The sequence below is a fragment of the Streptopelia decaocto genome (genome assembly GCF_964273445.1).
Source record: "Streptopelia decaocto genome assembly, chromosome: 4".
Taxonomy (NCBI): Eukaryota; Metazoa; Chordata; class Aves; order Columbiformes; family Columbidae; genus Streptopelia; species Streptopelia decaocto.
Window position 1 is genome coordinate 51,345,800 of NC_138658.1, and position 26,579 is coordinate 51,372,378.

Consider the following 26,579-nt stretch of genomic DNA (forward strand, 5'->3'; position numbering starts at 1 on the left):
TCTTCTGTCCTCGTTGTATTTGGGGAATGGTTGATCATTTAAGTCACTTCACTCCAATTTTACATCTGTTAAACAAATATCTTTAGAAAGGCAATTCAGACAAACTATTTACTTGGAGTGGACAAAGGCAGAATTGGGAAGGACAGGGATAAGCAGGGGTGGTTCTCTTCCAGGTAAACAAACAAACAAACAAACCCCAAAAAGCCCCCAAACCAACTTTCCATATTTTTTTTTTTCTCAATCTTAAACATTTTCAGTGGTGTGTTTTTCAACACTTTCCCACTGAAGGTTTTGTGAGCTTGCATCTGTGTCTTTATCCTGCTGAGTTTTTGCTGAGATATTCTCTGTGCTTTCATGAACTGTCTGTTATTCTCTTTTCTTTTTTCCTTTTTCAGTAGGAAGGACTGGTTTCATTGTATCTAGTTCTCTGTGTGGCAGTGTCTAGGTGAAGCTTTTTTGTATCAGATTACCGGGATGGAACAGCACCATTTAGGGAATAGGGGATGTGAGGATCCTGCTGGAAAACATGCTCTTAATTATTTTGAATTCTTCTGTATATATTCATTTAATCTTGAATTAAAATGAGTACAGTGTTCTTTTCATAAGAGTAAAGACCTCTCCATTTGTAGTCAGTCTTCCTTGAAGTTATTGTGGTAGGATTTATGTAAGGTTCACTGTATACTCTGTATTCTACATTTGTATGGTATGGGATATTTTGGATGAAAAAAGGGTGGAAAAGACCCCATACCTTGGTTTTATACAGCGCGTATTTGCATTTGAAGCATTACTGTGAAGTGGTCATATTTTGAGTTCAGTGTTCATGCTTATACACTTTAATTAAAAAGTTGTTCTTTCAGTAGATGAAACTCTAATTAAATTTCATCAGTTGACTAGTAGCAGAAGGGTTTAAAACATAAGGTGATGGTTTCTTAATTAACGGAGTTGTTAACATAATATTCTAGTTTTCCTTAGCACTGAAATAATTTGCCATGGCTTAACAGTACCTGGATCATGAGTAGGATCAGAGGAACAGACACAGACTAATAGGTGGTATTTGGAATCCATTATAGGAAAAATCATGTTTTTGCTGCAGTCTGAGGAGCCCTCCCCTATTTAACAACTAAACTTATTTTCAAATGTTTAGAAAATAACTTGTTATGAGAAATTCTACGGAACTTGACATGAAAAAATATGAAATGAAGGCTTCCACATTTTCTTCATGTGATCTGTAGATAATGTGCTGAAGCCATGGTTTTCCATGTCTCCTTCAAAAATCTGTTTAACTATTTTATGTGCATAGCTACTCATAGATATATGATGATTGCCGTGACTTAAATCTAATGCACTATTCACAAGCAGCAGAGAAAGACTCCAAAGTGATTTCAAGTCTTTGTTTGAAGATGCTTATCTATTTTCACTTCGTTTTACTCAGATTCAACAGTGCTTTTTGCTTTATTTCTTTGAAGGAATAACGACAGTGTTGACAATGACGACACTGAGCATCAGTGCAAGACATTCACTACCAAAAGTATCCTATGCTACTGCTATGGACTGGTTCATAGCGGTCTGCTTCGCCTTTGTGTTCTCTGCTCTTATTGAGTTTGCTGCTGTCAACTATTTTACTAATATTCAAATGGAAAAAGCCAAAAGGAAGACGGTAAAATCCCTTCTTGAATTTCCAGTTGCTCCAATACAAAGAGAAAGAAGTACAGAAGAGACACTCATGGTATGTTTTCAGCTTATATGAACATTTTCTCTCTTTTTGGTAGTGTTTCTTGGTAATATTAGCCTTTATTAGCCTTTGCAGCTTCCCTCTGACCTAATGACACAGTGTAAGTCAGCCTAGTGGAAGGCGGCTGCTACACTACATTCAATGATAAAAACCTATAAAACATGATTTAATTCTTACTTGCATTGTTGGATTAACTCACGGGAGAGAAGGAGGTTGTGTCCATCCATACCTGGAGCCTCTTCTGTATTTAGTTATGTTTTGGTGAGGGTTGGTTAGAATAGGTATATTTAGGAAACTTTCCCTTTGCATGTTGATTCTGATTGGACTGAAAATACAGACAAAGATATTACAGATTATAAGGGCAACATGTTACCTAATGTCTTTAATGAATTAAAATAAGCTGAAGTGTTGCAGTTGTATCTTGAAGCACTTCCCTAGACATCACAGTTCTCCTTTCATTCCATGTATTGCCTATCTAGAGTTTTCTTTCTTAATCAGTTACAGTTTCAGGAATTCTTGAAGAATACTAGATGAAACCTTTGTGTCTACCATTGATTTCATTTTTATGTAGTTTGTGTATCTTTGCACAGGAGCTCGCCTCAACTCCCGAAAGGGTTTTGGGGCTCTGTTTAACAAAATGCTTTCCAGCTTTCATAGTGCTTCAGATAAATTGTGACTTGCGTGGTAGCTATCTTAGTGTGTGGACCAGTTAATAAAGGCTCGATCTCATTTCCACTTGAGCTCATGGGTGATTCTTCTGTCCTCCCTTTCCCATTCCCATATGCTTAATCTTTGCTGCATCACTCCTCCTATTTACGAGACACCTGGCTAACAAAGTCATGACAGCACTTGCACCGACCATGGGGCAGGCCAGTAATTCCCAACCATGGCTGACTTTTGGCAACAGCACTCAAGAAGCAAGTGTTGTAATTTACTCTTCCTGTCAGGCTGACTTTGTAATTTCCTTTGTCTGACCCATGATTTAAGAACCGCCTTTTTGGACTAACTTTTGGTAATTTTGTCTTCTGTCTCTCTTTTCGCATCTCATTTGTCTTCTTCCCTATTCATCTGCTCTCTTCTGCCTTTCCACCCCCTCCATTTGCTATCGCTGCTCAGCTGCTGTCCACCCACTTCCATTTTTCTTCCTCTTCTTTGCTCTCCTACCGTAAATTATTACTGTTTTCAATCTCCTGGCTGTGTTGTTCTGTTAGCTCCCATTTCTGCTTAAAAGGATAGATGTGCTCCTGAAGAGTTTGTTACTCATCACTCTGCTGGCTGCTAGTAAAAGATGGGAACAAGAAAAAGTATGTTTATAGTAGTGTGTAGTTTGCCATGTCACTAGAGGTATTGGTGCCATTAGCTTATGCTAAGCTTGATTGTACAGCATGCAGTTCAGTATCTTGGGCACTCCTGAGTGGTGTTAATAAATATTACTTCTGGTGATAGCTTTTACTTGGGTGCATAGGAAAATAAATTACATGAGAACAGTTTCACCCTAGGTTTATTTATAAGAGTCGATTAAAACAAAAGGAAAAAATAGTCGTTTTCTCAGGTAGCAATGATGGAGGCTTAACCAAACTGTTTTGATTCATGGTCAGAATCGCTGTAAATCAGTCTTGTGTCATGCCTTAACCATTTGTACACATTTAGGAGAAACTTCTCTTTCTCTCTCTTTTTTAACAACAGCAACAACAGAACACACACAGCTTCACCCAACTCGAAAGCTAGATAGAATGAGACGTGAACAATTCTATTCCACTGCTTAATACCTCAGTGACAAATGTGGTAGTGTGCTTACAAGTTTGGGAATTTTGAAATCACTCAAAGGAGCAATCTACTTTTTTAGAGGGTTATGCATTAATGTTATGAGTATGTGAGTTATAATGTTGATTGTACTTTGAACTGTTATTTTTTTTAATGAATTTTTCTCCAGTTATGCCTATGCTAAAACTTGAGCCTTTCCTCTTCCAGTACAGGGTGAACCTGCAGGTACTGTTATGAAGGCTTACCTGTTGTGCAGTCCTTTCTATGACTAGAGCATGACAGTGAATATGGCTGTTCTAATTCATTAGAAGTTAATATGCCTGTTAGACTCTGCTTTCCAACATGACATGTAATATAGTCCTTTCCCTAAAATTTTTAGTTTTGCTTATAGGAGACTAATCTAGAATTTTCTTATGCCATATTGTTAATCTGATTTTTTTTTTCTGCATGTGTACTGTCTAGTCAGTGCTGATTTACCAGAGATAACCGAATCTCAGCTTCCCTGTGAGATCATGGTGCAGAAAGAATGCAGGACAATAGCCTGACTGTAGCATGTAATCAGTAAGCTTTGTTTCTTAACATAAAGACTGTACATTTTATGTCCATAGCTAAATGACAGGCTTTGATTTCTTAACCTAGTTAGTGTTTAAAAGAAGTCTGTACTATGTTGCTGCTATTGTGCTAGAGTTTCTGTTGTTAGCAATACAATTGCCAGAGCTGAAGGAAAAGTTCTATTTTGAACTTGAAACTTTTCAAACAGACTTTGCCTAATCTGGTAAATTTGCCAGTCTCCCCAAATTAAAAATCTTCACTTAGCCCAGGGAGGAAGTGTGTGTGAATTGGGAAAGAAGGTGCCAAAATACATAAACCCTACAGTTCTTTCTGGTGCGTATCTCATTATTTACAACCTGCTTTGGATCTTCTATTACTTGGAGGGGAAATCCAAATCTTATGCCTGTTAGCTCTGTACTTTTGCCTGCCTTGAAATGGCATAAAGGTAGTTGGCTTGGCTTTTCGTAGTTGAGGCCTCATCTATATAGGTGTCCTGAAAACATGAAGAATACAGAGCAGTCGAGGCTATTAACGAAAATAAACAAGGGGTGGCAGGTTCATTTTATGGACTGTTGATTCTGCATTATTCACTGTATGGTTATGTGGATTTAATTTTTTTTTTTCTTTCCAGTAACATGGTGAGTTTGTCCTAGAGGGGTTCTAGGAGTGAGCAAGTTGGGCTGTGAAACTGGATTTGCTATAGAACATAGGGATTTTACTCTCTAATAGTACTAGAAATTAGGCGTCTTAATAGTAAATTGTGGTAACATAAAGATAAATTGCATGTAATTGGAAGCCATTTTTTGACATATATGTGATTGACCAATTTCTAACCGTAGAATCAAAGTGGGTTTTCTATACTGAATCAGCTCATATATTACTCATGCTATTTAGAATTCTTGGTGATGGGTTGTTTTTTCTTTTCAGTCAAAAACACCTTTCCAGTTTTCTTGGATCAAAGGCAACTCCTGTCATGATCAGATGATTTGGGATGTCTGCATTCATGCTATATATTTCTTCATCATAACCATTATGCCCTTAGTGTAGCAAATGTGGACTATATGCTTTTCCAAGTTATTATCTTTGTAATTAATTTTACTTTTTTTGAGCCACTTGATGGGTGTGACTGATCAATATATTGATTACAGTAAGCATTAAATGAATTTCAGAGGCTAGCTAAGTAATCTGTGCTCTGTTAATTTCAACAAAAAATCCTGGTGTCAAGCTAATTTACTGGGCTGGGGGTGGTAGGAGCAAGCCTATAGTGCCTGCAGATGCAGTCCATGCTCCTCTGTCAATTGATTAAGTTTTAACCATGGTATTATGCAACCTCTTTTTACACTCCTCCCCCCATCCCCCTCCATTTCAACTTTTAATTCTGCTGCCTATATCTTTCTGATACAAACTTAATGTCTTTTGGTAAGGACGAGTGCAGTTCTGCAGCAGACATCCCATGAGCCGGACCCAAGCTTGTTTGAGATCTGCCTTGAGTTCACAAGGGACTTGAACAGCCTCACTAATCCCTTCTGTCAGGCATAGTGAGATAGTACTGGAGTCTATCCAAGCCAAGACAGATGACTTACACAGTGGTCTCCTGTGATTTCCTTGTCTTAGGAGCAAGTTAAAATGCTTTGAGGATAGAAGGAAAGAACCTGTCCCTAAATGTTCTGAACTTCTTTCTTTACTAAAAGCAGAAGTGTTGTTGCAAGTCACTGTGATGACAATGAATGATTTATAGTTTATTATTGGACTCTTGAGTCTATTTTTATGCTTTTGCACTATTTCTTTTTCACTGTATTTGTATGAAGTTTATTTTTAAAGACTACCCAGTTTTGGAAATGAAGAATGCTACTGAAAATGTCTTCAAAAAATAGGCTCCTAAACACTGTTAGCGTGAGCTTCAACCTCAGCTATTTGTTAAAAGAGTGTGAAACTTGGAAAAAAACAGGTCAGACTCAAATGAACCTTTTGAATGGAATAATTTCTTCAAACTCGGTCACAAGTATACTGTAACTCTCAAACTTTCTTCCTATTTTCTGAAGGCAGTTAACTGTCATGTTGTCTTGAGCAAGCCCTGTAGCATCTAATTGAGTAAATCAAGGGTCAAACACTTTACCGCCACGTAGGTGCACATTCCTCCTCTTAACAGGATCTTCCATGCTGGGGTGATAAGTGACTGGCATGTACCTGAGAAGTTTACAAGAAACATTGTCATGTGGACAACCTGCATATGTGCTTTCATGTGATTAAGATGTATTTTCTGTGATTCAAAGTACTTGCCTTTTAGTCCTATGATGGACACAGCTTGAGTTACATGATGTGGGGGTGGCAGCTTTTGGTGAAGAGATGCCTAAAGCAGTTTGTCTAGAGCAATTGATTTGCCTCATGCCCAATACTGTGCCCCATCTCATGACTTCCAGAGCAAGGATTGATCTAGATAAATTGTTCTGATGGGCTGGGTGCAATCCAGAGGTCATAGGCTGGATACTTTTTTTTTTAGTGCATGTTTGTGCTATTTTTTTGTTCTTAATCTCTGAAGTTGATTAATGCTGAAACTACAGCAGATACGCTCTTGTGTCTAAGGCCTAGACTGTATGTGGAAGTGGAAACTTTAGCCTTTGAACCCAAACTTCATTTGAACATGTAGACAAATTCTGTAGTGAAGAGAGGTGCACATAATGTACCAGATCTAGAGTATTTCCACTTAATTTCTTTGCTTCTTCCTTGGGCCTCTAGAATAATAGCTTCCTCTGTTCCAGCAAATAAAGAAGTAGAGCTAAACCTCCTTCACTCATGTGGAGGGAGTTATCCAAAGAGCAGCTAGACCTTAATGGCTGTACTTGGACCACAAAGGTGATGGTCTGCTTACTGAACTCCCTAAGTGGATGTGTAGCCTACCTCTTCTGTATGACTTGAATAGAAGAGCATTTCAGTTTTTTAATATATTAATCATTTTTTACTCCCTCACTACTACTCCACAGCCTAGGGTGTTATGATTCAGGGTTTTTTAGGGCAGTGGCATTTAAAACTGGGATCTTAATGAAGAACTTCAGGTTCAAGAAATGTGTAGAGTTCATGCAAATATAAGGACAGGACCACACAAAGGGAGGCTGTGGTGCCATGTGAGTAATTTCTTTGACATGTCAACAATTTTCTGTCTAGTTTCATTAGTCAACATTTTTGCTGTCAATGATTTACAGTCATAATATGCTAGCATCATGTTTAAGTAGGATGAGAGTGGATGCAGGTCATAAACAACTGGCACATTTCAGACTGAATGCTATTTGAGAGATAGGAGAGAATGCCTATCTCGGGTAAGGCTGCAGTGACGTGGTGGAAACTTTGAATGTTTGGATATCTGAAGATGGATCTAAAATGATTCTTAAAATATTTTATTAGCTGTTATGTTCAGATACGATGCTTTGTGTGTTTGGCTTTGTTGTTGTTGTTGTTGTTGCTGTTTTTCTTTGGTTTTGGTTTTTACTCAGGTTTCTAGACTTGGATAGTCCTGCCCAACAACTGGCACTACTTACAATGTAAAAGCTAAACATGTGCTTAAACAATATGATTGGGGCATAAATGTGGGGTGTACAATTTAAAATGGCTTTCTTAATATTTCACAGTGTGTCTTTCTAAATAGCACAAATTCAAGTGCTATATGAAAAAAATTGTTTTCTTTCCAAGAACCTGATATTGCTCTGCTTTTACCATGCTTGAGTAGTGGAATAAATTTGCAGTGGAAGTAGAAACATTTGTCTATTGCAAAGTGAGCAGAGTAACTACTGGAAGTACTCAACGTAATACTATGTTTGAGGCTAGGTTCTGACCCAACTTAACGGTGATGTAAACTCTATTGAATTCCAGAGTTCAGTTATAATGAGGGTAAAAAATGGTTGGGTCTTGATAAAATGAACAAAAGTGTTGGAATTCAGAGCTGAGTAATGACTTATTTTCTTATTGGTAGTGGAGATGTGTGTTGTGGTGGTTTGGTTTTGTGGTGTGTATGGTGGTGTTTTTTTTTTTTTTTTTTTAAACTATATAATATACACACCAAAAACCCCAGGAGTTTAGTTTCAACACTTGATTTATAAGTAAACAAAAAATCCTGCTGGAATGCTGTCTCCTCCAGCCCTTACTAGGAAATGCAATAATTGCTCAGTTTTCAATTTCTACAAGTATTATAAAGAACTACCACAATAGTGGGGAAGAGAATGCGGGATATGCTTGGCTGTTATTCATCTGTTGCTCAAATACCTGACAGAATTTACTGTAGTTAATAGAAGACTTAATTTAAATGGTATTAGGATAAGGCTTTTATTTTGGAAACCAAAGCATAACTCAGTAATATTAATCTTTCCAGTGTTATTCTAGAAAATACTAAACCCCATTGATTTAAATTCTAAAAAATGTTCTTAAAAACCTTGCTCTGTCATTGTGCTGATCTGCCAGAAAAAAAACCCTACCATGCTCCGAAAAACTTATTCCCTATGGTTACATTATTAGAATAAAAAAATACATGTTCCTGTTTAATATTAAAAGTTATTTGCATGCTAATATAAGTTACAGACATTAAGACAGGTTTTGTATTGATCTAATTGCAATTTCCTGGTTTGGTTTTGTTTTGTTTTGGTAGAGGCAAATGTTAAGTAGCCTTTCAGAAACACCAAGTCAGAACAAATCTGTATGGTGAAAGGTGTAAGATTTTCAGATTGTTCAGTATCCCTTATAATGCAAGTTATCAGGGAGTTTATAGTTTTCCCTATGATGATTAGTATGAAATGAAGCCTTTGAGCACAAGTCTTTTCATATTTTCTCCTTAAACCTTTTTCTGTATTTGTATTTGAATTTCAGTTTCGTTCCCCCTCCACAAAGAGTTTTAGATACTGGTGAACCCAATGACAGCAAATTGCAATTGAGTTTCACAGCTGTGTGTGAGGTTGCTAGCTGACTTCATTTTTACTCTGGGAAAATTGGAGTCAGAAGAAATAAATGTTGAGAGCCTTGGGAGAATCTACAAGGCAATGAGTGTTCAAGGCATTTTCAGCAAACTACTGAAGCAAATTTAACTACAGCTTTAAGGTCACTGAAAATTGAAAGATACAGAAAATAATGAAGGTCTTTTGTCCCTAATCAACTGTTCTTTCTTTCATAGATGTTATACAGAGCATCTCCACAGTTGGTTAGCACATGACCTATCCTAATAGATTTATTATTTCTTGCCATAGTTATGTTTTTGGTTGTTCCATTTTTGTCATGATATAAATCAAATATTTAAGAATTATAAACACAAGCGCTTAAGAACCGTATACATGCATATTTACATATACATGCATACACATATGTATGCATGTGTATAGCTCTTAAGCACCAGACAGGTAGATGGCCTTATTTGGCATCCGTTTTTTGAAAAAAGGTTCTTCTAATTTATGTCTCTTTAATAACCTTGAATTCACTTTTCTTCCCTGTTGTGCACTTTAGGTCTAATGGGGGAACATAAGACAGAGTGCTCTTTTTCCCTCTTCCCCCACCTCACATTGCGTGATTCAGATTGTAAAATGAGCAGCATGGATGGTGGACTGGCTCTTATAGCTATCTCCCCTCACTTTTTCCTCTCCAAGTAATCTCCATTGCTCTTTGCACAGCTAAAGCTATGGACTATAATTTATTGCATTTTGTGGCAGGTGGAGGTTTTTTGGTCATATTCCAGGGCTCTGTAAGGCAACCCAAAATCTCTAGTACTATTCCAGTAAAATTTTGATTGACTGGCTCCACAACATAATAGTAAAACATGGTAGATTTCTCCTCCAAGTTGTGCATTTGCTAGCAGCATGGCAATATGGTGACTCAGTGGGATTTGGGACAAGCAGCATTATTTACACTGATGACAACATGCTACTTCCCTGGTAAATGTCAAATGGTGTGAATTTGGCAGGCTATATAATGTCCTCCCAGAAGAACAAGCTGTTTTCTTAGGAAGGAATGGTAAGAATTAAAAACATTATGGTAGATTTTAATAGGAAAATATTACTAAATTACCACACAAACAATTTTCATGTTGCAGCTAAACAGTAACTAATGCCAAACTTGTCTTTGCTTTAAGCCTTCCAGTTTTTGCATGGGTTTTTGTTTGAATTAATTCAGATCTCCCAATTTGGGAAACTTATGCTTTCATATAGCACATCACTGACCTTCCTACGTATTAATTCACCTGCATCTCATCGAAGGTTTAATAGTGCTGTCACAGAAGGCCCTAATCTTAGTCTTGCAAAATAAACAGCGAGGAATAAAGATGTTTATTTACTGTTCATTTTTCACTTCATTATAGTAACTCCTCTTTGTTATACTTGATTATTCTAATAAACAAAATTCTGTGCAATTTTAGAACTGCTTTGATTGTGGTACCCTTTTCACATTTTTTTTAAAGAGAGATTAAGTATCTAAAATGGTGATCAGACACTTATTAAAAAAGTCTTAATTACTAAATTTCCCTAGGTAGGCATATACAGAACTGACTTGCTCCTTCCAGTGTTTTTGCCATGCATCTTAGGTGGAAAAATACCTAGTCAATTTCATCTGAGTGGCCAGCAGGTCTGTTACATACAGCCTTCCACAAATCCCATGTGGGACTGTGTCTTGGAGAAATGTATTAGTAAACAGATTGCTAGGTAGTCCGCGGGATGTTAAGTTCCTATTGAAGCTGCTCTTCTTATGTTAAATAATTGATATGGGGCCAGGGAGAAGGAGAGGAATTGATTCTGGAGCTAGCTTGTCTGAGCCTGTACTGCAATGGGAGGGTGAGATTGAAGTGTGCAGGATGCAACATCTATAACAATGAATGAGAATCACTTGTCCTGGAATATCTAGTAGCATGGTCGGGAAGCACTTGAGATGTGGGAAGCCTGTGTTGATAAACCTGTGACAGTTGAAGCAGATAGGAGGTCTCCAATCACCAAACCAATGTTCCCATCCTGGCCAATGGGTTCCGAAAGGAGGACAGAATCTTTTTGTGTCTTTGTTTACAGTGTGGCTTAGCTATCTAACTTGAGGAAAGAGCTCAGAGCTGAAAGTGCCAGGTACAGTTGGATGGCTGCATCTGCAAAGGCATGTAATTTAGGCTGTGAATCCTACCCAGGGCGTTTCTCTTCAGCTTTGACAGCTGCTTGCTGGATGTTGAAGCATTAGCTCTCTCCCTCTAGGACTGGTACCAGATGGTGGTGTTGTGACTTCTAAGTTCTGCGAATTTATCCCTGAGCAAATAGAAGCTACTGCTTTAAATATTGTACTACCTCTGTCCCAGAGAGAGATACCACTTTTGTGAATATCCTGTGTCAAAGATCTGATAAGGATCTAGAAGAGGTATTGACCTGGAGCAACAAACTCTCTGTGTGAGCAAACAAGTGGTGAAAAAGCACCCCTGGGACTTTGCACAATGTTGCTGTTAAAGTCTGTCATAGGATGAAGATGACACAGATCTTCTGAAGTGCCTATATATCCAGCCCCAGGACTGCTGAGGTATTTTCCAGTGAGTGCTGAGGTGGACTAGAAGAATACCTCTGAATTATACTGCAAATATGTGGCCCTAGTTTTCATGTGTACCTGTTTATCAGCAGCTAATGATGGCTGTGCTTCCTAGTGGCCAGAGGGCCTGTGAAGGGGATTTTTGGTGCCGAGTACTACTGATTCTCTGTTAGCTCAGGCAGTAGAAACTGCTTATTTTGGATTTACATCCCAACAGGATGCATCCATCATACGGATACAATTATGAAGCAATTTAAAATTGCAGAGACTGATTTAAAGCTGCTATGTAAAGCACTAACAGTCTATTGGAAGCTGCTCTTGAGTTGTATGAAGGAGCTAACTATACAGTGCTGCACCAAAACAAGAATTTCTCACAGCTTGCAGTGTGCTCAGTGCTTACATTCTTAAATACAGTCCTAAGGATAAAGTTGCCTGGTGCCCTGGTGATTGCTTTTATCATTGCTGCATTCTCTCCAGGACTTGGCATGTGACTTTTAAATAATGTTCTTGTTTGTTTTACAGATTCTAGGTTGGCCTTATCATAAGGAATAAGCACTGTGGCTGTTGCCAACTCTCTTTGTTCTGTAACAAGATGACTAAGTTTGTCAGTTCCGTATTGTATATTGCTGTGCTGATAATCCTGTTCCTATGAATCTCAGCTCAGCTGCTGCATGCTACTTCAGTTCATGCTAAATTTGCAATCTTGACTTCATTGAAGTGCAAAATTGGCTTGCTTGTCAAAACCTGGTAATACATACAAAACAATCCAGTACTTTCTCTTTTTTGGTTCAAGTCAAGTCTCATGTAGGCTTAGAGAAAGTTTCAGAATTTCCACATTATGTGAGCAGCTGTTCATGGTGTACAAACCTTGTTAAATGTTGAAGAGTTTAGATTGACTCATATTTGTGCATCATTTTAGTGTGGTAGTAAACAGCAGTATCCGTCAAAGTTGAGTTTAAATGAAAAGCAAATTATGTCTGAATTGATTTTTTGGAGATAGACTTGTAGGGGGCTGTTGGTTCTATTCATTCTGTCACAGAAGGTGACCATCAAACTTGCCCCACAAATCTGCCACAGTATGTAGCAATATATTGCATAGATTTATCTTGAAGTATGCTAACAACATCATTCATTATGTTATCCATGGTCAATTGCATGTGAATCCACTTGTCAAGGGAAGGATACAGCATTAATTACAACATTTTACACACGCCTGAAAAGAGATTGATGTAGTTTTCCTATCTTCATGCTCTGGGACAAGCAAAAGGGCTTCTTACCTCAGGACTTTTAACATGGGAAGAATTTGTACTGAACATATCTTTCTCCACTTCAATTTTTTAAATATAAGAGCCATGCAAAATAGCATGTGGTGCTTGAAAGTAAAGCAACATCTCTATACTTTTTAATGCAGTAAATTTTTTAAAAGCTTTCTGCATACTGCATGTTGTGTGACAGAATTTGGCAGAATTTGAACCTCCTATACTGTGGCCCCCACCTCCCCAGTAAAGTATCCTTATGCATGGGATTGGAAGTTTCTAAATTTATTGTACCAAGCTTGCCTTTTTTTTTTTTTTTTTTTTTTTAAGTTGTGTAGACTAATGAAATAATAATTTGGATATAAAGGAGGAGTGATTATCAATCTCTTCTCAAAAAGACTGGAGTCTGCATTTCCCTACATTTGGTCAATTCCTTGGCTTTGTTAGTGCAGTCACCTGTCTACATATGGCATGTTGTACCTTTCAGTGCCCCTAAATCAAAGTCTTGGTGATACATGTTTGAAGTCCCATGGGGGCTGAAACTTAGCTTTCACTGTTGCCAGTCTTGGCTGTTAAAAATCAAATAGGAGATTGGTGCTATAGATTCTTGGCATTAATGTATCCCAGCCAACCACAGAGCCTTATCCAATGAATATATCCTATAATTATAACAAAATATATATTCTTAGGTTATTATCAGAGTTCTTGAGAAATTTGGCTGTGCATGGAGTGGAATCATGCCCTCAGATTATGCAGGATGTGTGAAACTCTCATCCATAGTGTTTATGCCAGTTGAAGATCAGAGGCTGATTTCTCCTGACAGGATCAATATCAATAAGGAGGATACAGCAAAGCAAAATACGTATTGCTTCTGGTTTGGTGGTGGTTGTGAAGTGTGAAGTTGGTTGGACCAAGTCAGAATGATCGGCTGTTTCAAAGGAAGGGTGAGGCGTCATTTACATAAGCAGAAAGTTGTTGTGTTTATAGAAAGTAAATCTGTATCAAACTTATTAAGACTAACATTGCATGCTGTAACATACTGCACTTTATGGTAGCTTCTAGGCTCCCATTTTGTATTCCAACACCATTTTAAATATCTCCCAAAAATCTCACTGAAATGCCTCCAGAAAATCAGTTCCTTTCTCAATCTAGAGTGAGAATGTAAAAAAATGTGGACTCAGTATTTCCTGTGGAGCCCCATCTGGACTAGCACAGCAGCTCTCTGTTGGCACAGGATAGTTGAGTGATTTCCTGACTTGTCCTTGGAAAGGAATCTTTACTTGGATAATCCCTTCATTTCTTGGGTTGCATTTTAGTTTGCCTTCCATTTGATTTTTCATGTTTTATTTCTTGTTTTCATGCTTTCGGACTAAAAGCTGCTGATAGGCAGCAGGTTTGTGTTTCTTGTTGTTTTTAAAAAGACTAAGTAAAATAATTTTGGAAGGCAGCATGTGCTTTACATATGTATATAATTTCGTTGATGGGACTGGCATTGTCACAATCTCCTTTTACTAGGAGTATGCACCCTAGCTGAAATGTCTGTGGAATGTTTTGCTTAGTACAAACTGAACGTCTCATTTTACTATGTTTTGCAATGTAGTGGTTAACCTGACTTTTGCTGATGTCAGCAGAATTTAGTTCATTAAGGCCTGGCTGTGGTATCAGCCTTGTTTTTATTAGTGACCTTGGCACTAATCTTCAATGATGTAGAGTTTTGAGATAGTATCAGTACAGAGGAGGTATGGACTAATGTAGGAAGAGATGATTTATAACATTGGATAGAGGAGTATATAGGGGTCACAAACAATATACATGAATTAATGCTAGAAACTTTTCAACTGGAGAAACCAAGCAGGAGAGACACCCAAGTGCTTTGAAGGAGGAGAATGACCTGGTGTCATGATACAGTCCTAGATGATCTTTCGAGGTCTCTTCTAATCCCTAACATTCTGTGATTCTGTGCAATGCAAGAAAAGGATATATGAGTGGAGGTGGTGGGCAACATGCTGGAGAGGCTGCCCTGGCAGTGAATGTGCATTCTGGTCAGCTTTGAGAGGCCTAGAACTGGGTGCTCACCTGGCTTGTTAAACATAGGAGCAGGGAGGCACGTGCTGCTTGCCTCTTGTTTCACTGCTGCACACTGATTTGGCAAAACATGCTTGGGACAGGAGATGGAGTGTGTTCCACTTAGACGAGGCTTCTGGTATTGGAGCTAAGCACTAACTCAGGAGATGTTCTGTCTCTAATATTTAAGTTGTTCCCAGGGCTGTTAGGGTGAGTATTAATGGTCAACAGGTGGCTCCAACAGTGGCCAAAGCCTCTCCCTTTCTGTGTGTAATGTAACATCTCTCTCTGTGGAACCTGCTTGTTTCAGTACATTTCAAGGACAAGGTTCAATTCAAGAAGACGAGTCCAGACCATTACAATGTCATTATGCAGGAACAAACAGTTTTCAGTGATACATTGTCTGTAGAGCACGTTAGAAATACCATGTCCAATTTCCATGCTCTGAATGCTTGGAAGGTGGTTTCCAGAGAATTAACAAAAAAGGTAACCATATTTTTTGGTACTTGTTATGCAGTGCAATGTTGTGATATTCTAAAATGTTATCTATTTGGGCTTTATGTGTGCATTGTAATACTTACAAGTAAATTGTGTTTTCTCTCTCAACTTGAGGTTCCTGAAGTATTGGAAGTGTTTGTGTATCAGTGGCAAGAAAGAGAATGCTGTGTAGACTTTTAAACACTTTTAAACATTTTGACCATGTGAAATAGCATAGACAATTTTATTCTAGAATAAATACTGTAATGGAACATGAATAGTGGATCAAACAGCAATAGGTCTTATTTGGTCACTTAGATGACAGCTGAAGTGGGGGAAAGAGGAGGCATTATGCAAACATATCAATGGAAACAAGTTCCCACAAAAGAAATAGAAATTACTGGAATGCGAGAAGGAGCCTGATTGTTACCCATTTGTCTTATCAGTGTCTGTGGTTCATGATGCACAGAAGGGAAGGAGACTGAGGTGACCATTGAAAACAGGTGACAGTACAAGTGAGCAGGAGCATTAAAAGCTGTGTATTGCACTTAATTCTCTGTACTACTCATGGGACCATTCTTTTTATGGCTGTGCTTGGCATGATTGAAGATGCGGTACTTCAGTTCTCCAGCACCACCACCTCTAAGCTACTAGTCTGATGTAGGCAGAGAGCAGCAGACATGTCTTAGTTCCAGTGCAGATCTACTTTGCAACCCGACCCAGTCCATGGGCTTTTGTTCCCCAGGCACTGCTTGAGAGCTTGATGATGGTAGAATCTCAGTGGAGCAAAGCCAGGTTGTCCAAGAATCTGCACACAGAAGGTAAAACTTGCCTCTTCTCAATGACTCTAGTGCCAGCTTCACCATAGCATGGAGCTCTTGTTTTGGACAGCAAACACAGACGGCTTGCATCTGCTTAGCTTCACAACCCTTCAAGTAACATGCAATATACTGTCAGGTATTACCAAGTCTCTGGTGAATGTCTTGATTGTACTTTATTATTTCAATTTAGAAGACTTAAAAGCCACTTTAGAATTCCTGGATCATTGACAACCCTAGTGTGAAAGTATCCAGGTTGCACACCTGTGTGTACTTCTGTGCTTCCCAAAGAGTGACTCAGGTTTCTCTTTCAAACAGTACAATTAGTGTTGCTTTCAGGAAATGCCAGCTTCCTCTGGTGTTTATTCCAGTCCTCTGCTTCTTTGGATTGCAGGTGCAGAAAAAATAAATAAAAGGGATTGACATGCTTCTATGTAGGAAGGAAAACTGTGAAACCTAAGAGAGATTCTTTGATATATCAACCATGAGCTGGCAAATACATCAGCCATGAACTGGCATATGGCTGTGATAGCTTTAGATAAATTCAGGCCAGGAGTATTGCCAGTGACTGATTTTTATTTCAATTAACAAGATTTGGGACCAGCATTCTGGCCATGATGGGAATATTGGAGATGTGATATTTTTTTTTCTTGTCGTTTTAAATTCTTTTTTTCAGATTTTTTTTTTTCAGCTCCCATTTCTCTTTTCTTGAGCCAAAGAGCTAAGCACAACTGATGCAGCAAACAGACATGGTTGTCACTCTTCTCACTACTCAAGGTACTAGTATCTTGAATAACACCTGAGTTCTTTTCTGTTACTTCTCTGGCACTTAGATGGAGAGAATTTCTGTTGGATAAAGGAGAGAACAGAAATTGCTGCCCACTTTGTCTTCCACTTCCTTGTGCTGTGACCTTTAGCAGGGTTCTCTGGTAGGGATGAAGGGAAGGGGAGCCAAAGCATAGTAGGTGTGGTGCAGGGCAGTGCTTGGGAATGATATCATCAGGCAGGTGTGAAATGTGATTTTTGATATATAACAAACGATTGTTTGGTCCTGCCTGTGTTCAGACCTCTATTGCTGCTGTTGAGCACATATAACCCCATCTGTTATTAAATCTTTGTCTTTTGGAAAGCAGTGAATCTTTGCAAAAAATATATTCACATACAGTATTTAAAATATAATACACTTTATATTTTAGGTGCAGGGCTGAAAGTTCAAAAGTCTGTTCTTCAGGAACTCTTCTAGAAGGAAATTCAGAAGATGTTAGGCTGCTTCTTAACTGTAGACAAGAAAGGCAGAGCCTAAGCCCCACTCCCAGAAGTCAGTAAAATATTAAACTTTGCTGGATTACCCATCCTTAAGGATTATCTTCCTTATCTGTATCTCAGTTTCTAATCCAGCCTAGTAAGTACTATTTGGCTTAAGTGTATCTTTCAGAAAGACATCCTGACCTGCCTGAGGACATCAAGTGATGGAGAATTCACCACTTGACTTAGTTAATTAAGGGAAAGGAGTAGTTGATGAAAGACTGATTTATTCACTGGTTCATTTGCAGCTGGAGAATTTACTGCCTCTGGCTGATGTGAAAAAGCACTGCCTTTTTTCCTGAAAGAGTGGTAATGTGGTAACCTGGTTTTGTAAATACTTGCATTTTAATAGCATCTGCTCTGGAAGACAGATTAGAGTTCGTAATATATGGTAGTTACTTTTCTGGAGATATAAAGCAGAAGTAAACCATCGTGGCTAGTAAGTTGTATCTAGAATGTTTTGATATCATCAGAGACATTGGTAAACATCAGAGAATTTTGTTTTGATCATGAGCCTGGTAAAAAACCCCAACTGTAACCAAGAATCCTTAGCTTCATGGTATTAAGTTTATATAGGTACCACATCAAGTGGAGTGTGATGCATCAAATGTGTTCAACCTGGTATTCCAGCCACAGGTAAAAGGAACTCTTGCTTATCACTTTATATGCTATTAAATCTATTTTCATGACCATGTGATATCTTTGTGCTTTAGGATCAAGCTACTGGTTATATTTGTGAGTATTATTTTGATGGCGCTTGGTTATAAGTTTTCCATTGCTTTTGTTCAAGTGTTTATTTTAAGAATTACAAGTATTTTATTTTAACTTTGCAGAGTACAGATGCCAATTCAAATGTGAGGAAAAGAACAAATGCCACAGTACAGTCCGAAGCTGATGGTGGGGGCCGAATTGACACAAGGCACAGCTCTATCCACCCTCCCTCTGTAGCTCAGGGGTCTTCTGACATTACACGCCACTCCCTTTCTGCATCAAGTCCCAACCCTTTCACACGCATCAACGCATCAGAGACGTTATCTTCTGCAAGAGCTACCCCTCCAGCTCCTCCTTCTACCCCAATTCTGACTGGATTTGTTTCCCAGCATGCCACAGCTGGATCCCCTTCCATTCAGCACTTGCTTGGATCTAGACTGGAGCAGATTCAGACCACCACATCTAATACATTAGGAGCATCTGCAAAGCCATCTGCTGTCACACCACCTGCTCCCCCTGCCTCCCACTCTGGCACGAGTAAGATAGACAAATATGCACGCATTTTATTTCCTGTTACCTTCGGAGCATTTAACATGGTCTACTGGGTGGTGTATCTATCCAAGGATACCATGGAAAAATCGGAAAGTCTAATGTAGTTTTGCTGCTATGTAGTAGTTCCTAAATTATACTCATATTTGATGCAGAGTTTCTTCTTTCGAAACTATTTAAAAAGGTCAATAATTCTTATTTATAAAAGCTGTGTGCTACTTTCCCGTTGAAAAGGCTGGAGTTATTGGGGATAATTAGTCAACTCCTACCAGAGTCATGGGTAACAGGTTTGTCTTCCTCCCTTCAGCGAGCAGTGAACCATCATTCTCTTCAGAGTACTCTGGCCACACAGAACTTACCTTTGGGAGGAACATGCACCCGAAACAAATCAAAGGCAGAGGTGCACAGCTGTGCAGTGGAACACATCTTGCCTGCTAGGAATATGCATGCTGGTTATGACAAATCCTGAGGCACTCGGCACTGCTGTCTGGGCACAGCATTGCATACTCGGAGTGTAAGGTCGATGTCCTGGATATTTTAACAGTGCTTGCTAGGAGAGGACTTGCCTTGCTCTGTTAAAATTGGCAGAATGGGGGGAAGAAAATGAACAGTGGAAAAAGAAAAGAGAGTCCAGCCTGGGAAAGTGCAACTCCAGAAAAGTTATGCAAAGGAGTTGTAGAGCTCCATATATTTTTACTAAGCTTTATTTTGTGTTGCAACCTGGGAAATTCTCACTCCAAAATAAGAATGGGTGAACCTGGTAAAATCTGAAATCTGATGTAATTCTCAAAATTGGAGTTTTTTATTTGGTAAGATGACCTTAAATGTGTGATTCTTCTTTGACCTTGCTGACCAGCTTGAGTGGATTTATTCCTAAATTGCATCCATTGTGATAGATGAGGACCAGGCCCAAGATGTTCAGCTTACTTGAATTCTTTGTTCTTTATTTGGACGCTTTGGGATCTCCTTTCCCCTTTCCTCCCCCCTTTTTTTCTCCATATTTTTCAGTCACACTCCTCTGATTTCCTTTGAACACATATTCCTCCCCCACCTTTATATAATGCTTGAGTCAAGTTAAATTTTCAACATGGTTTTAAAAGTGGCTTCAAAATTAAGCAAAACAAATTTTCCTGTGCTTTGATGAGCATGGCTATGGCACATATTTGACTGAATGAGAGACACCCTTTTGTGGAAGAATGTTGTGACATAAACAAGAAAAGAAAGTTTCTAGGTGGAGCCTGAGGGGAAAAAAATGTTTTTTTATGATCCATTTGTTTCTCTTAAACTATGGCATAGATGGGTGCTTTTCTTAGCGGCTCAAATTGCAATATACAAGGAGGCAACTTTATTAACAGTTTAAACATGATAGAAATCTTGATCAGAAATGTTTTTTTCACCAAAATGGGTGGAAGATATGCTGGTAATAAATCTAAAAATGTTTGTACAGATCCACCTGGCTAGGCAAATGGTTAGCATTTCTGTGCAGGTGACAAGTAAAAATCAAAGGCCAAATTCTCAGCTGTGATCTGGCTGTGCCTTTGAAGGGCGTGGACTAATCCTTAGCTTCAGTTGATTGGAATACCAGATCAGTATCCTCTTGTCAAAGTTTTATGCTGGGGGAGAGATCAGGTAAGTGTTGAGTGGTTCTGTGCCCTGGTAGTGATTAAGTGACTGATGCAGACCACAAGCAAACTGTGATCTCACGTGTCATTGGATTGTCAGTGTTAGAATGTGGGAATGTCTTACATGACTTGACTATGATGTGCTGATATAAACAGTTACCATAGTCTTTTTTAACTTAAGCGGTGCCCTAACAAGGCCACATGTGGTCCTTTCCTTTTTGTATTTTACATCTAGAAGAAGTCTGAGATCACACCACTCCTTAGAAAACCATTACACGTGCCATAGGACAGAACTGGAAATAGAGCACCAGTGCAAGATGTCTCACTGCAGTAGTTTACATCTTGGGATGTGTCTCTGGTTACTGTAGCTGTTTCTTCCCTAATTTGGTCACATTATTGCAGTTTATCAGAATAGAAGATAATATGCAAGACATTGTTTGTTTATTTTGTTAAACCAGGAGAAACAATGCTAGTCCTTTGGCAATTATTTATCATAATTGCAGAAATGATAAAATATTTCTAGTATGAAGAACAATGGCCTTCTGTGTTAAGAACCTTGTGTTTATGCCAGAAGTTATTGAAATTACTCTACTTTCCTCTATGATGAAAACCAAGGATATTTTCTCTCAGGCAGAGCTTTGAACAATTCACTAGAAACAGCTGTCTCTTCCTTCCACCCATCCCTGTATACAGATTGTATAATCAGCATTTTCAGTGCATTGTTCAGTAGGATCAACACTGGTTCAGGCTATTTCACTGAGATTAATCTAAATGTGCTGCTTGGATTCATTTGTAATTCCTGTTTCATTTTAAAGACTTCTAAGGAGTAAAAAAAGGATTGCAAAAGTTAGTAGATTCCAAATATTTATTTCTATGCTTCCATTTTGGAAGAAATTTGTAGTGATACCACAGAAAAAAAATCTATTTTTAATCTGTCAGTATATTTATGAAATCCCTTCCAACACTTGCATGCCTACATTCAAAATTAAACATAAAAAAACCTCCTTATGAGTCTAGGGCTAATTTATTGTACTATGCTACATTTTTATGTTACAGCATATGAAGAAATTACCATAACTAGCTTTCCAAATTACCTATCGACAACGTGAATAGGAATTTATTGTTAACAGTGGTTCTTCATTATATTTAATCTCCTTGTAGAGTGATCAGAAACAGTAAAGAGCCTGCAGTATACTCAGTATCACTGACAGGTTCTAAATGCTGTATAATTCAGAAGCACAAACAAAAGCAGGAATATGCTAAATATAGTGGCCCAAATATTCAACACTGCTACCTAAAGTCCTAAGGGAGGAAGTTGCAGGTGTCATTTCAGTGACCAAATGACTTGTTAGGGATTGGTTTGAGTGAGATGAACTCTGCAGGAGCTATTTTTTTTTTATTGGCTTTGTCAAACAATCTTCTTTTGATGGTACCAAAGTGATTTAAAACTGAACACTTTAGATAAGTCATCTTTCTCAACAGTAAAGGAAATTGGAGAGAAAGCCAAAAAACCTTACCAGAAACAGAGATAGATATCCACTGACTGCTGTTTCCTCGGAGACGTTGTTATGAACAGCAGAACTCCCACAGATTGCAGTGATGCAGCCCCAACCACTAATGTAGTCATTTGAGAAAACCAGTTAAAAACTCAATTCAGGAAGATTGCCTTCACAGGAACAGAACTGAATTTTATAGTCCATTCTGAACAAGGTCAGATTTCTATCAGTTCACTGTCAACAGGTTTCACTGCAATTGTGAAAAAAGCGAAGCCAAGCAAAGTGGCAAACCTAGACCCCAGCCCTCCATGGTGACCTGAGCTCTTAGACTCCAGTTCTGCTGGTGAGCTCTGTTTCTCCTCCTGTAAAATGGACTTGTCTCCATCAACTGGATGTTGGTGGCATGTTTCTTCTTCCATGTGTCTTTTAAGGGAAATAAGCCTAGACTTTATAAACTGTTTTGTTGTCCACTCTACCCTGTGATCAGGCAAGTAGACCATATGGTACTTGAATGAAATAGGTAGATAATTTAATAAGGAACATGATTAGAGCTTTTCTGTTAACAGGAGCTAAAAGTTTTTGATTAGAGTGTTCAAGTGTAGCTTTTGGCATCACATTTTTGTCATTCAGGATGGACCTTACAAAAAAATGGGGAAATCAAAGAACTGTATTTATTAGGATTTAATTAGTATTTCTGCAGAAAAGTGAATGAATTCAGCTTTTCAATATGCACAGAATCCTCTCTCCTTACACTTTCTTGTGTACCTCCTGTATGTCATTTGGCCACAGTGCACCTTATGCTGTAATACAGTGTCTGTGCCATCTGAGAACATCAGAGTATACAGCGTGTATTTATCCATTTTATCTGAAGCCTAACATTCCCATCTCCCTTGCTCTATTGGAAAAGGAGGGAAGGCCAGAATGGGAGAAATGACCACACAGGATGTATAAGAGACACATGTTGGCTGCCTGGGACATTTTCCCATAGATGCTACAGGAGATTTTGTAGGAGAATCTTTCACAGTGTGAGAAGCTGGAGCACAGTTTCTGCTGTAGCACATTCTCCCCTCAAGACAAAGCTTCCAAGAGATCTATTTAGAAAGCAAAGTAGGTCACGGACTTTGCGTACTGGGCTTCAGAACTTTTGCTTGACCCAAATGATTTAGGAGGAAAAAAAAATTGGTGAGTTTTTCCTTGACTTCTTGCGACTTGCCAGTAGAGCTTGGCTGGACTAAAATAGACAGGCGTTGTATGGCGAGCACTGTTCTGGACTGCAATATTGACAGCTGACAAAAAATTGCCATTGGTTTTGTTTAATCCAAATGTTGAATAACGGATTAGGAAAACGGCAACTGTAGTGTTGAGAAACCTAGGTGAATTGTGTGGTTTACTGATGATATGGATAAAGCCAAGGATGATCAAAGTTGTAGAAGTATTACAGAACTGCAAAACTGTGGGGTAGTAAGTTTGTGGCAGGTTGGTGGGAAGTGGGCAGAATAGGAGTTGCTTCTCTTCATGGTCTGACAAGCATAAAGCAATACAGCATGAACTTGGAGGAGCAAAACCCTATAAATCAAATTTCTTAGTGAAAATCCAAAGGGTAAATAGCCTTATGGAAGTCAGTATTAACCACCTCCATGGCACCCCAGCACACCCCGAAGCTTTGGGAGAAAACCAGGAAAAAGAAACCACTTAAGTGACAATACCATCTTTTCTTCCCTTTTATTTTTTCAAGACCTTGTATTTCTTTTACTGCACGATTCCAAGGTAAGTTACTCCTATTTATATTGTTGTAATGACCTGTACCGGTATCCACTGAAATCAATATGTATTTTTCGTTGACTTCAATGCACTGTAAACAGGAAGTTTACTGGAAGGAAAAATGCACCATTTTGAAAGAGTCTGATATGCATTAATTTGTACAGTCTTCATTTGTAGATCTCTCCTCAGAGTCAAGATGTAGCTTTTTTTGGAGAATGACTGTGGTGAACAGTTTCAGCATGTTCTGGCTAAATCAGAGTCTGAAAGTAAGTTTTTGCTACATCCCAAGCAAGTGACATTTATGTGAAGTACAGAGCACCCTGGAATGTTATACACTATGTTCTTAGCTGCAGGAAATGAAAAATGCAATTGTTTTAGAATTGGTAGAATTTATAAACATACTTTGGTTTCACATTAATTAGAAAATGCAGTAAGTATTTCAGAATATACTAGCATTGCCTTCTAGTCCATAATTTCTACAAATATCTCTTAGACTTTCTTATGCTTTTTATATTATTTGACTAGAAGGACTTTGAAGGAAACCAGTTGCTATCCACTGCAGTTCAGTACATTTTTGGTCATAATTGTATTTTCATTTTCTTGTTCAAGAAAAACTGAGAACATGATGGCTTCTTTAAAACAAAAATAACAGCAGCAAAAATAAAAAACCTTGGAGATTCCCTTTTTAGAAAACCATCCAAACTCCCATCATTTATTGAATGTTCTTTTTAAATAATATCATAGTTTTAGCATTGAAAAATACTAATGTGATCCCAGGCTGGATACACATATGTATCCATTCAAATAATATCAGTTCCCTCAATTGTAAGGGAGGCAGGCTCAGGATGCGCTTTCTGGATGGAAGGCACTGTGTGAGGTGGATGGTGTTTGTTTTGTTTGTTTTTTTTTAAATTCATATCTCTATTTTCAAGAAAATGTTCCTGAGGAAAAATACAGTACTACTGAATTAACCCTCAGCTATCATAGAGATTTAGGTTATTTCCTGCTGGTGATCTTGCTGTTCTTAATCTCCTTCAACATTTGCTCTGTGTTTTTGTGGAAGCTGTAGCCACGTTGCTGTTAACTGACGTAACACTCTATGGATGTTTTGATGGCATAAAGCAGCATTTGAAGAAATAATCGTTATTTGTGAATATGTTTTCATCCTTGGAAAAACTTAACTGTAGGTTGGTAGAAGAAGCAGGTGACAGTATGAAGCACTCAGCTGGACTTGAGCTTGATGCATTACAAAATTTAGATGCGTATTGCTTTGTCTTGCCTCATCGTCTTGTGCTGATGGCTCATCTCCATGGTAAGTAAAGATGCACAAGGAGGACTCAGAAGTCAAGAACATGTACAAGTATTTCTTCAAAGTGCTTTCAAAGTATGAGATTTTTTAACAGTAACTTCACAGTCTGCTTTGCATTTACAAGCTTGAAAAATCTCTTCTGCTGGAATGTACCAGGTCGTCAAATGAATAAAAACATACTTTTTATAAATAGGTGATTCTCTATGTACATGCATTTCTTTTTTGTTTTATTAATTTGTGGCAACATTCTCTGGCACCAGACCAGTGGTGGAGTTTTGAGGAGTTTCGGGTAACAAGAAGTCTTTGCAGAATTACTTGAAAATATAATTCAGTTTCATAGATGCGTGCCTTTGCAAATCCATACCAGCAGCACATTCATGGTGGAAATGAATCCACTTGTGCAAAATCCTGGTCTTGAGTATTTAACCCATATTTGAAGGGCTCACGAAGCACATTGGGCAGGGCAGGACACAGGGCATGTTTGCTGTAAGAGGCTTCTGGGTTGGAGCTGGCTTATGTCCTGCAATCCTCTGAAGCAGTCTGCATCAGCCAGACCATGAGCAGAATCTATGGGGTTTTGTTTGTTTGTTTTAAGACCATGATTATTCCACCATAAAACTGTATTATTACTGAGTGTAGTACTCCCACCTTTGTCTTTGATGTGGGGAGAAGTATTTTTGTAGTTGCTATGAGCTGGCTCAAGTAACTTGTCTAGCTAAAAACCAAGCTTGTCATGTTGTCTTTTGCCTGATTAGTAGCCAGAGGGATCAGTTCTCTGATCTGGCTCCCTGGCTTAGTGTTGGTACAAAGGAGGTGGTGAGGAGGCTGGGATAGATGTTTTGAGCTGTATTAAAGCTGGTGTGAAACCACAGCCTGGGGATTCTTATTCTGCCTCCACTGATATTAAAATAGAGGCTCTCTCAGGCTTTTTTGAACCTCAGGTGTCATCTGTAGTAATTTTTCCTCCACGAAGGTGATTTTGCAAATTACATCAGAGACAAATAATGGAGGAAAAAATATAAGTAGGCTAGAGTTTATAGAAAAACCCAAATCAATAAAGTTACCTGAAGAGAAAGAAAAGGAAGAGAGGGGAAAACATGAGTAAGGATGAAAAATTTAGTTTCTTGCTACCAAGCAGTTATTTTAAGATATGTCCTATTAGAGGTACTAGAACAGCATCTGGCAGGAAACAGCCTAGAAATAATTATTTCTTCATTATAAGTATAATGAGAAAATAATAAAGAAAATAAGTTGCTAATGTCCTCTCAGAAACATTTGTGTTTCATAGAAGTTGTTTTCGTTAAAAAGGGGTATTTTCATCAACAACCAAGAAGAATTAAGAGACAGAATGGTAAGGGAAAAAGATTGAGTTTTATTAAGTATTGCTGATTGCCTTTTTTAGAGCATTTCTCACCCAAAAATCTAAACAGCAACATATTTTTTTTAATCTTTCTGGGCCTCCATATATTTCATTTTCAGTAATGAAGCACTTTCAAACTTTTAACATTTAACTTGCTTTATGTTTAAGAGACTGAGTACATAGATTGCTGCCTCTGATTTAATCCAGTTATAAAAGGAAAGGGGAAAAAAAAAAAAAAAGAAAAAAGCTTTCCTTACAGTAACAGACAATTTTTGGAAGTATCAT

General features: G+C 38.2%; 1 protein-coding gene across 1 annotated transcript in view; it reads left to right on the forward strand.

The window, feature by feature from the left end:
- Positions 1-18,853, forward strand: part of GABRA4 (gamma-aminobutyric acid type A receptor subunit alpha4) — a gene marked incomplete at both ends in the record, with an annotated part of 36,544 nt that extends 17,691 nt beyond the window's left edge. Inside the window, 2 exons of the mRNA XM_082050961.1 lie at positions 1,467-1,726; positions 18,320-18,853. Coding sequence (XP_081907087.1) covers positions 1,467-1,726; positions 18,320-18,853 — 794 coding nt within the window. The remainder of the gene's footprint in view (positions 1-1,466; positions 1,727-18,319) is intronic.
- Between the last annotated feature and the right edge of the window lie 7,726 nt (positions 18,854-26,579).